The sequence below is a fragment of the Gekko japonicus genome, unplaced genomic scaffold, assembly GCF_001447785.1.
Source record: "Gekko japonicus isolate JY-2015 unplaced genomic scaffold, Gekko_japonicus_V1.1 scaffold3020, whole genome shotgun sequence".
NCBI lineage: Eukaryota > Metazoa > Chordata > Lepidosauria > Squamata > Gekkonidae > Gekko > Gekko japonicus.
Window position 1 is genome coordinate 49614 of NW_015161502.1, and position 12285 is coordinate 61898.

Sequence of the window (12285 nt, forward strand, 5' to 3'; positions counted from 1 at the left end):
AGAACTAGACAAAGTAACAAGGAAGTTCATTTGGAACGCAAAAAAAGCAAGGATAAGCCTAAAGGCTCTGCAAGATAAAAAAGAAAGAGGAGGAACTGGGTTACCGAACTGGAAGTTATACTATCAAGCAGCCAGCATGGGATGGATAAAGGATTGGATTAATCTTCAAGATGAAAGATGTCTAAAATTAGAAGGATACGATCTACCCATGGGATGGCATGCGTACATCTGGTACGGTAAAGACATATCACATCAACATTTTAGAAACCATATTCTAAGAACAGCTCTATTAAATGTATGGCAAAGTATAAAGAAAAAATTCTATACTAAAACTCCAAAATGGGTCTCACCTCTCGAGGCATTTATAATGCCAACACTGTTAACTAAAAACCTGGATGCTTTTATGTGGGTGTTGCGAGCCCAGTTCGAAGACCGGAATGCCGGGCCCAAGGCCCTTAAGCAGGATAGGTGATCGGTGAGGGAATACTCCTCTGAATTTAAGCTACACACAGCCAAAGTGCAAACCTGGCCTGATCCTGTGTTGGTGGAACTGTACAGAGTGGGGCTGAATCCCGAAATACGGGAGACGGTCCTGAGGGCGGTTGACCCAGTATTCCTCCCAGCCTGGATGCAAGAAGCGGAGAGTGCAGAAACCCACCTGCACACCCTACGCTTGGACATCGCGATGGCAGGAGGTCGGCCTACACCCCAAGCGACGAAGGGGAAACCGATGCGGCAGGTGGAATCGTCCCGGGAGCAGCACATGCGGCAAGGGCTCTGCCTGAAGTGTGGGGAGCGGGGCCATTTCACGGCCAACTGTGGCGGGATGGGGCCCGGGAAACAGGGGCCAAGTGAACCAGTGAAAGTGCGCCCTGCCACGCCCACGAAAAAGCCAATTGGAAAGCCAAAATATGCCAAAGCCCTGCAGGCAGCTCCCGAAGAAGGAGGCAGAATCCAACGGAGACGACCCCGAGCCGGCGGGAAATGGATTTGTCCTGCTGTAAGAGGTGCGGAGCAGCAGGGCCTGGTCCCGGAGGTGCCTAATGTGGTAGCAGTTTTCCCTCCCTGTTTTTTGTGACTGTGGCTTTGATTAACCCCAGCCTCGGAACGCATATACGGGTGAGAGCCCTAATTGACTGGAGGTGTGGGAGGGATCTGATCAACTCCTCCCTGGTTATGGGGTTAGAGGCTGGGGTGGTGAAGTTGAAAGACCCCGATATTTACACAAATGGATGGCTCTACAATGAAAGACCCGTGTGAGTACGAGACTGTACCATTGCGGATTGGGGCGGGGGATCACTGGGAGAACAGAGCATTCGTGATCATCTCAGCCGCCAGGTTCCCCCTAGTCCTCAGGGCCCCGTGGCTGCACGGGCACCATCCCTACATCTTGTGGGACGAAGGGAAGGTACAGTTCATTTCACCTAAGTGCCAGGGCCACAGTTGGAACTCGTAATGGGGCCAGCAGCCTATAGCAGAAGGCCCTAGAGTGTGTCTAGCTCAGGATGAACTGCTCGTCATTCCCCCCCCCGAGTATCGGGATTTGGCTAGGGTGTTCGAGGAGGAGGAGGAAGATGAACTCCCCCCGCATAGACATTCAGACTGTAGCATCGAACTGTTGCCGGTGCAGAAATTACCCAAGGGGCGTATTTATTCAATGAGAGCGGCTGAAAAGGAGGAACTGCGCAAGTTCATAGACAAGAACTTATCCCGTGGGTTCATCCGACCGGCCTCATCCCCCTACACGGCCCCGGTACTATTTTGAAAGAAAAAGGATGGGGGGCTACGACTCTGCACGGATTACCGGGGCTTAAATGCAGTGTCTTCCACTGATGCCTATCCCATGCCTTTGATTAAAGACTTGCTCACTGAAGCGGCAAAAGGAAAAATCTTTTCCAAGCTGGACCTTCGAGATGCCTACTTTCGGGTGCATATCAGGGAAGGGGACGAGCATAAGACCGCTTTCAACACCCCCCTCGGCCAGTTCGAATACCGGGTGATGCCCTTCAGCCTTCAGGGGCCCCCGGGGGTCTTCATGAACCTGATCAATGAAGTGTTGCACAAGCACTTATTCAAGGGGGGTGCTTGTTTACCTAGATGATATATTGCAGTACTCCCCCGATCTACATTCACACGTGAAATTGGTGAGGGAGGTCTTAACCACGTTGCACAAGCACAAACTGTTTGCCAAGCTGTCAAAATGTGAATTTCACAAAACGCACATTGACTTCTTGGGATATCGGATCTCTGACCGGGGACTAGAGATGGACCCGGGAAAAGTTCGTGACGTGTTGGGTTGGGTTGGGAGGTGCCCCGAACCCGACGACAGCTCCAATCCTTCCTCGGTTTTGCGAACTTCTATAGAACCTTTTTACCCAATTTCGCCCAGGTCAGCTTACCCCACACAGATCTGCTAAAACCTAAGGGGAGGGGCCCAGAGGCTACTAACCTGAGCGCCACGCTGCCATGGAGTAAAGAGTGTCAGGAGGCGTTCGATTGCCTCAAAGCCTTATTCACCTCGGAACCGGTTCTTGCCCACCCCGATGAAACGAAAAAATTTGTACAAACTGATGCGTCTGATGTTGCCATGGGGGGCGATTTTGCAAGAAGGGGGGGATGGATTGTTGCATCCCTTAGCTTATGTGTCAAGGAAATTCAATGACACGGAACGTAACTGGTCAGTATGGGGAAAGGAGGCAGGGGCAATAAAGCTTACCCTATCCATGTGGAGACATTGGTTGGAGGGGGCGAGGGTCCCATTCGAGGTGTGGACTGATCACAAGAACTTAGAAACTCTCAAAACACCTCGATGCCTCAATGCCAAACAACTCCGGTGGGCTGATTTCTTTTCAAAGTTTCAATTCACCTTGCACCATTTCCCGGGTTCTGCAAACTCTCTGGCTGACGCCCTGTCCTGCCTACCCCAACACGACAGCCAACAAGAGGTGGTATTGGACTCAGTGTTCACACCCTCACAGCTGGGCGGGGCGGTGACAACTTGCAGCCAGTCCCGCCTAACCTCCCCACCCCCTGTGACGGGGCAGCCGGCTCCTCCTGGGACGGGGGCGGAGGGAAAAAACACTTGGCACAGTAAGTTCGCTTCCGCCCTGTTGGAGGGGGGAAAAGCCATTCTTGAAGCAGAGGGGAATTTTGAACTGCGGGAAGATGGTTGTTGGTACCAGGGACATAAGCTATTCATTCCCCTTTCGCTCAGGGGGGAGGTGTTACAGGCAGTGCATGGCTCCAAACTGTCTGGACACTCGGGATTCGTTAAATCCCTCCAACTACTCCAGAGACAGTTTTGGTAGCCACAAATGCGCAAGGATTTATCCTCCTTTGTTCAGTCGTGCCAAATCTGCACCATGAGTAAACCCAGGCCGGGGAAAACCCCGGGACTGTTACACCCGCTTCCTAATCCAAGTCGACCCTGGGAAGTCATCTCCATGGATTTTATCACTGACTTGCCACCGAGCAAATCAATGACTGTGGTTTGGGTGGTAGTGGATCTATTTTCTAAGCAAGCACATTTCATTCAGTTCGCTTCACTGCCCACGACTAAAATCCTGGCAAAAGCATTTCTCCTGCACGTGGTGAGGTTGCACATGCTCCCCACCAAGGTGGTCTCCGACCGGGGGACCCAGTTCGTCTCCCGGTTCTGGGGGGAGCTAATGAAACTGATGGGGGTGGAACGAGGCCTTAGCAGCGCTTACCATCCAGAAACCGATGGCCAGACAGAAAGAGTTAATCAGACTTTGGAACAATATCTGCGTTGTTTTGCCAACTATCAACAGGACAATTGGAATGACTTGTTGCCCCTAGCCGAATTCTGTTATAACAATACTTGTCACTCTTCCACGGGGATGTCCCCGTTTAAGGCATTGTATGGTTATGACAGCCCGCCTGTCCCATTTCTGGAAGGGGATACGGACATGGGGCCGGGGGATGCTGCTCAATGGTGTAAACAATTACGGGACTCTTGGCCTCTCCTGTGTAAGACTTTGACAGCTGCCAAAGAAGCGTACAAAGCGCAGGCTGATAAGAGAAGGGTGGAGGGTTGGGCTCTACAGCCTGGTGACTCTGTGTATGTCTTTACTAAGAATATCAAGATGTTACGGCCAAGCCAAAAATTGGGATGGAAATACATTGGGCTGTTTAAGGTTAAAAGATTCATCAATGATGTTGCTGTAGTGTTGGACTTGCCTAAAAATTTGAGAAAATTGCATTCTGTATTTCATTTCAGCCTCCTGAAGAGAGATTCGGGTTCCAGCCCCAGCGTCCATTGAAACCAGTGCCCCCTCCTATCATGATTGAGGGCGAGGAGCATTATGAAATCTCTAAGATTCTGGACTCTAAGATCAAACGGGGAAAGTTGATGTATTTGGTTGAGTGGGTGGATTTCGGACCCCAGCACCTCGAATGGGTGGAAATAGGGGATATTCAGGCCCCTGGACTGTTGCGACAGTTCCACCGCGACTTCCCGGACAAACTGGGAGATCTCCCGGAGGAACCGGGGGACCTCCCGGAATGGTCGGGAGAAGCTGATTTTAGAGAGGGCAGTATGTCAGCTACGCTGCCGTGGGGGTTGGGGAGCTCGGTCTGTGTCTAGTTAATTGCTATTGCATTCCTTTCTGTGCTTGTTCTGCTTTGCGCCAAAATGCTTATCTATACAGATGTGCAGGAGGGAGTTGTATTGTCTGGGTTTTTCCTAGATTCCGTGGGAGAGTGTTGGTTCTCAGCTTTAGCTACCTAACGGTCTCCAAGCTTTATCCTGCGCACGGGAGGGTGCCTAATTGGCCAGTGCTCGGGGGTGGTGCATACGAATACCCTATATCCTATTATGCCCATTGGGCAGCCGCCATTCTTAGCAGTGCTTATGTTACTGCATCTATAGCTCTGCAATAAAAGTATTACCGTTCCTGAATGCGTGTACTTCGTTGTTGGCTGTGGGTTCTGACACTGCTGTTCTTTATACAGTTTATATCTTTGGTACCTGGCATTATGTTTATGGCACGCATGGTCTGGCCCAACAAAGTGACATTTATGCCAGCTCTGGCCCGCGTAATGAATGAGTTCGACACGTCTGTTCTGAGCATTCAGAAGGAGTCTCCCCGTGTGTTTTTGTTTTTGAAGATCACAACTCTGATCCAGCTCTGGCCCGCGTAATGAATGAGTTCGACACCTCTGTTCTGAGCATTCAGAAGGAGTCTCCCCGTGTGTTTTTGTTTTTGAAGATCACAACTCTGATGAATAAATCTCTTTTCACACTCTGAGCATTCAAAAGTTTTTTCCTTGGCGTGGGTTCTTAGATGCGGTTGAAGAGTGACACGACAGTTGAATGTCTTTCCATACACTGAGCATTCAAAAGCTTCTCCTCTGTGTGGGTTCTTTGATGTTGTTGAAGACTGTCACTCCGACTGAATCTTTTTCCGCACTCTGAGCACTCAAAAGGTTTCTCCCCTGTGTGGGTTCTTTGATGCTGTAGAAGATTGCCACTCTGACTGAATCTCTTTCCACACTCTGAGCACTCAAAAGGTTTCTCCCCTGTGTGGGTTCTTTGATGCTGTTGAAGATTGCCACTCTGACTGAATCTCTTTCCACACTCTGAGCACTTAAAAGGTTTCTCCCCTGTGTGAGTTCTTAAATGCTTGTGAAGATGGCCTTTCTGGTTGAATCTCTTTCCACATTCTGAGCATTCAAAAGGTTTCTCCCCTGTGTGGGTTCTTTGATGCTTTAGAAGATTGCTACTGTGACTGAATTTCTTTCCGCACTCTGAGCATTCAAAAGGTTTCTCCTGTCTATGGGTTCCTTGATGCCGCTGAAGATGGTAACACCAACTGAATCTCTTTCCACATTCAGAGCATTCAAAAGGTTTCTCCTCTCTATGGATTCTTTGATGCTGTTCAAGATTGCGGCTCCTACTGAATCTCTTTCCACACTCAGGACATTCAAATAATTTCTCACCAGTGTGCGTTGTTAGATGCTTCTGAAGGTCACAACTCTGACTGTATTTCTTCCTACACACTGAGCATTCAAAAGGTTTCTCATTTGTGTGGGTTCTTAGATGTCTTTGAAGGTCACAATTTCGTCTGAATCTCTTTTGACACTTTGAGCATTCAAAAAGTTTCTCCCCTGTGTGGGTTCTTAGATGCTGTTGCAGATGGCCACTTTGACTTAACCTCTTCCCACACTCTGAGCATTGAAAAGGTTTCTCACCTCTGTGGGTTCTTTGATGCCGTCGAAAATTGCTACTGTCACGCAATCTCTTTCCACACTCGGAGCACTCAAAAGGTTTCTCCCCTGTGTGGATTCTTAGATGCTGTTGAAGACTGCAACTGTGACTGAATCTCTTTCCACAGTCTGAGCATTCAAAAGGTTTCTCCCCTGTGTGGGTTCTTAGGTGCTGTTGAAGACTGCATCTGTGATGGAATGTCTTTCCACACTCTGAGCATACAAAAGGTTTCTCCCTGTTGTGGGTTCTTAGATGCTGTTGAAGATTGCCACTTGAACTGAATCTCTTTCCACACTCTGTGCACTCAAAAGGTTTCTCCCCTGTGTGGGTTCTTAGATGCTGCTGCAGATGGCTACTCCGCCTGAATCTTGTTCCGCACTCTGAGCATTCAAAAGGTTTCTCCCCTGTGTGGATTCTTTGGTGCACAAGAAGCTGTGATCTGTATTTAAAGTACTTTCCACACCGAAAGCATTTACATGCCTTGATTACACTGTGCTTTGGAAAATGTACATTACGCTTTTTCTCATCAGAGAACGCCATTCCAGTCTCTGTGCAGATGAATGGCTTCTCTTGTGAATGAATCGTTTGGTGTTTGATAAGGTCTGATTGCTGTGAGAAACTCTTGCCACAGTCTGAGCTTTGGTGTTTAATAAGGTCTGATTGCTGTGAGAAACTCTTGCCACAGTCTGAGCACCTATACTGTTTCTCTCCTGCATGTGTTTGTTGATGTATTTGGAGCTCTGCTCTACAAAGGAAGCTCTTTTTACACTCCAAGCATTGATGGATCTCCTTTGCACTGTGCATTCGCAAATGGATATTATATTGGGTTTTATCTGAGAAGCTCATTGCACACTCCAAGCACTTGTATATGTCCTCCACCATGTGAATTACTTCATGGGAATCCCTCCCTTGGCAAGGTACGGGTTGATCCCTCTTCTCGTCCATGTGGCTTCCTTTCTGCCTCTTATGTCTGCCTTGTTTCCTGAGGTTTCGCCTCATGTCTTCATTCCTGACTTCAACTGGCAGTTGCTGATGAAGTCCCTCACCCTCCTCATTCATCTGATCATCCCCTGCTGGAATAAAAAGAGAGATCCCATTAGATCCTGGGAGGGCAGGGAAGGTCCAAAGGCATCTCTGTCACTGCAGCAGGAAAGGATTGATGGCCCTTTGGCCTCATCCGATTGGCTGATCTTAACTAACCCCCCCAACTTTCCCACAGAATATCCAGGATTGAAGGATACCACAGCCCCTCAAGACGCACAACTGAGTTTAGGCTCAGAAGCTCCTCCAGATTTCAGGTCCCAGAAGGCATCCTTCCCTCCTAACCCAGTGGGCTTTCTTATTCTACCGAACCAAGACTTGGCAAGAAGAAAAGCAGAAACTCGCCATTCCTATTCCTTGTCCATTCCTTTGACATAACTCTGAAGGATACCCACTTGCGGCCAGCTCATTTTGGAAGGAGATACCCTCTTGTGAAGCAAAGTACCACAGTTTCCTCTAAAGTGTTAATGTGGATATTAAGCCTGCTTCGGCCTGCAGGTGTCTGTAATTGGGCCACCCTGCGTACATCATCCTCACCCTCCTCATTGAGAGCCAGTTTGGTGTAGTGGTTAGCAGTGCGGACTATAATCCGCACTGTTTTGATTCACCACTCCTCCACATGTAGTCAGCTGGGTGACCTTGGACAAGCCACAGTTCTCTTAGAGCTGTTCTCTCAAGAGCAGTTCTCAAAGAGCTCTCTCAGCCCAACCTATCTCACAGGGTCTGTTGTGGGGAGAGGAAGGGAAGGAGACACTGAGTGAAGGGCAGGGTATAAATCCAATCTCCTCCTCGTCCTTCTCTTTCAAGGCCTGATTCAAGAATGTGGTAACTGGCCCATCATGGGAACCTGTGTTCAACTTTGTAACTAGGCCTGGTGGAACATGCCTCCACCAGAGATTAGGGCCCTGAGCAGGGGCGGATTAAGTCTCACTGGTGCCCTAAGCACTGACCAATCTTGGTGCCCCCAATCTTGGTGTCATAGCCTATGACACTGCACCTCGCCAACAAAAAATAGAAGATAACCCTAGGGTGCACCATGATCAATGTGCACTAGTTTTTATCTATTATTATTATTTTTACAAATCTTCATTCTTTTTTTCCTCCCTTTTCACCCTTTTCCCAACTTTGTGGTGCCCCCTTTGGCCCTGGTGCCCTAAGTATGTTTTTAGTCTGCTTAATGGTGAATCTGCCCCTGGCCCTGAGGGATTTGAAGCTACCATCTCACATGGCCCAGGTTAAAAAGTCTGAGAGACCAATGGCACCAGCTGGAAACCCCTTTGTGAGGATAAATAGTGCACCCTGTTTCAATTCATGTTGTTTCAAGGTAAAGGTAAAGGTAAAGCTTCCCTTGCTTGAAAGCCAGTCGAATCCGACTCTAGGGTTGCGGTGCTCGTCTCCGTTTCAAAGCCGAAGAGCCAGCGCTGTCCGAAGACGTTTCCGTGGTCATGTGGCTGGCATGACTAAATGCCAAGGCGCATGGAACGCTGTTACCTTCCCACCGAAGTGGTTCCCTATTTATCTACTTGCAATTTCTTGCTTTCGAACGGCTAGGTTGGCAGGAGCTGGAACTAGAGACGGGAGCTCACTCCGTCATGCGGCACACTCGGGTCTCGGAACTGCTGAACTACCGACCTTCCACCGCCTGCAGTTCAGCGTCTTAACCACTTGAGCCACCGCTTATATCTATATTTTATATGTCTTAAAATGTTAATATGTTTCTGATATTGTATTGTGGTCCGCCCTGAACCCACTTACTGGGAGGACCGAATATAATTTTGAATAACAAATAAATAAATAAACAGATGGGAGGAAGGGGACAGGAGCAAAGTCATAATCTCCTAGGCCAGTGGTTCTCAATCTTCCTAATGCCGCCGCGACCCTTTAATCCAGTTCCTCATGTGGTGGTGACCCCCAACCATAAAATTATTTTCGTTGCTACTCCATAACTGTGATTTTGCTACTGTTATGAATCGTAATGTAAATATCTGATATGCAGGATGTATTTTCATTGTTACGAATTGAACATCATTAAAGCATAGTGATTAATCCCAAAAACAAGACCATCGGAAATTTGTGTTTCCCGATGGTCTTAGGCGACCCCTGTGAAAGGGTCGTTTGACCCCCCAAAGGGGTCACGACCCACAGGTTGAGAACCGCTGTCCTAGAGGGTTCATCAAGCGAGCTCCCTAATTGGATCTGGAAGACCACCTGACGCCAGATGGCAAGAGACTATAGTTAAGCCACAGACAAGAGGGAAGCCAACCTGACTTTACGTTTCGACAGGCCAGTGGTTCTGACTATGCCGAGCTCTGTTGCAACGGACAGCTATGCAGACAACGCTTGAGCCTCTACCTTGGACTCCGATACTTAAAAGGTGTGCCGTCCAATACCAGGCATTGAAGTATTAGGTAGAAAAGTTAGCTCTCTTCTTTTTATTGCTGCAAGATGGAAGAGACTGTGTTGCCTAGTAATATCTTATTCTTTGAACAATCTAATAAACCCCTGTAAGTTTGACCAAGGTCTGGTTTCTTGTGTGCTTATAGCCTTCGGGACCCACAACTCTGAGCGGTACAGGCTTGCCCAAGAGGTGGTGGCACAGAGGGGCCCAGGCTTCGGTCCTTGACACATCTTCGGAGTAAAGGCCTTTGTGTGACTCTGCCATAGTCTCTCTTAATTTCTGGCTTCGTTGGCAAAGGGGGAGAGAAAGTGAACATAGGAACATAAGAGATGCCAAAGTAGGATCAGGCCAAAGGCCCATCCAGTCCAACACTCTGTCACACAGTGGCCAAAAATACCAGGTGCCATCAGGAGGTCCATCAGTGAGGCCAGGACACTAGAAGCTCTACCACTGTTGCACACCCCCAGAGCATCCCTTGCCCCAGACCCAGACCCGATGGCTTGGGTCAGTCTACCCAGCCGTGCTGAACGTTGTTATCACTGCCACCCCAACTCCTCGAGACTGTGCGATATTTTGATCCCTGCCTCTTTGCAACGGCAGCAGTTTGCACCTTCGGCACCTATGAAAGATCCTTACCCAGAGAGGCCACGCTCCCGTAGTTCTCCAGCATGACTTCCCTGTAGAGAGCTCTTTGGCCCGGAGCCAGCAGGGCCCACTCGGCCTCCGTGAAATACACGGCCACCTCCTCAAAGGAACAGGGACGCTGGAAGAAAAAGCAGATTCCCTCGTCAGAGAACATGCCGGGCAAAGAATGCATACCGGGAGGGGGCAGTCAGGGAGGGGGCAGGAAGTGGAGCCTGGCACGGGTAAAGGGAGTGGCACTCAGAGCCTCTTTCCCTTTCCCTTGGACACCTTAGCAGCAACTGCAGGAGCAAAAAAACCCTGAAAAAGGAGGGTAGACCTAGGCTGTGACACACCCCCCCCCCGCTCGTCTACTGTACCTGGACTGGAGGCGCAGCAGCTGTTTCCACACCTCTGCCAAGATGACGATTGAACAGCACCTGTCCACTGCCTGTGATGGAGGCAAAGGAGGAATAAAGATTCTTAGCCTAAACCCTCTTGTTCGTTGGCGTGTTTGAATCCCGCTTCGTGCACCCTCCTTCCCGGGGCTCTGAAACCCTGCCATAGGCACACCCAACAAAACTTCTAAGGTTTTTTTAAAGTAAACTGTGGGAGAGGCGGAAGAGAAGCACCAGGTAATCATGAGCTTTGGGGGCTTCTAGATGCTGCTGACATTCAGGGGTCATTTCCTGCGGGAGCGCACAGGAGCGAAGCTCCGGCAGTAAAGAGCCCAGGGGGCGGGCAGATGCAACAAGCCCCACCCCCTGCTCCCAGCAGCCCTCAGTCAGAGCAAGAAGCAGCCAGGTAAGTTGCAGAGGCCCCTCCCCGGCCCCCCGATCCAAAACAGTCCAGTGGCACCTTTAAGACATAGTTTTATTCAGGTACAAGCTCTCCCTCCCTCTGCCAGGACAGATCTACACATCCCCCCCCCATAGCTAGCAATCCAAAACAGTCCAGTGGCACCTTTAAGACCAAGCTTTATTCAGGTACAAGCTCTCCCTCCTCTGCCAGGACAGATCTGCACGTCCCCCCCTCAATAGCTAGCAATCCAAAACAGCCCAGTGGCGCCTGAGCAGAGGGTGTTGCCTTCTGACACACTTACGGTGATGTCAGGGTGTGTGGCATATGCAAATGAGTTATGCTAATGAGTTATGTTAATGAGCTCCTGCACCTCTTTTTCTACGAAATGACCCCTGCTGCTGACCAATGCTCCCTCTAAGCTGTGGAGTCTTGTGAGCAAAAATTCTACTTTGTGAGCTCCTGGCAAAGTTCAGAGTGAGCGATTTGGCTGCTGCATAAATTAGTTTCCTCTGGAGCCATCCCTTCCTGAGCAAAGACAAAAATGTGTGAGCCGGAGGCTAAAACACTGTGAGCTACCTCAAACTAACTCAGCTTAGAGGGAACACTGCTGCTGACCCATTGAAATTTCTGAGGAGGAGGAGGAGGAGAAGAAGAGATTGGATTTATACCCCGCCCTTCACTACCTGAAGGAGTCTCAGAGCGGCTCACAATCTCCTTTCCCTTCCCCTCCCCACAACAGACACCCTGTGAGGTAGATGGGGCTGAGAGAGCTCTGACAGAAACGGCTCTTGAGAGAACAGCTCTGAGAACTGAAATGAGCTCTGTGCACTCTGGAGTTCAAAAACAGGACGGCATCCCTGGTGGATCAGGCCCAAGGCCCAGGAACACCATTCTCCTGGCAGCTGGGCCCTCCCACAGGCCCTTCAGTTCTGGCTGGAAGGAGAAAAGGGGGGAGGGGCAGAAGAAATGACGTCACGAGATACGTCAGGGTTGCCACTAAAAATTTATTTTTCATTTCCCTGACTTTCCCTGACCAACATTTGTCAGTTTCCCCGACCCCCATTCAAACATAACCACAAGTTAAAAAATGAATAGGTCGTGTTGCATTAATGAAAGGCTTAATGAAATGTTCCGCTCGACAACTACACAAGTCTCAACTGCAAAAATATTTGTCAAAGTAAGAGATTTAATATCA

At 49.3% G+C, this 12285-nt stretch overlaps 1 protein-coding gene across 1 annotated transcript in view; it reads right to left on the reverse strand.

Annotated features, from left to right (window-relative positions):
- The window catches only part of LOC107125758 (zinc finger protein 420-like), a 49489-nt gene extending 42201 nt beyond the window's left edge, over positions 1–7288 (reverse strand). Inside the window, exons 1-2 of the mRNA XM_015429211.1 lie at positions 6894–7288; positions 5365–6668 (exon numbers count right to left, since the gene is read on the reverse strand). Of these exons, the coding sequence (XP_015284697.1) occupies positions 5365–6668; positions 6894–7288 (1699 nt within the window). The remainder of the gene's footprint in view (positions 1–5364; positions 6669–6893) is intronic.
- Positions 7289–12285: the final 4997 nt, after the last annotated feature.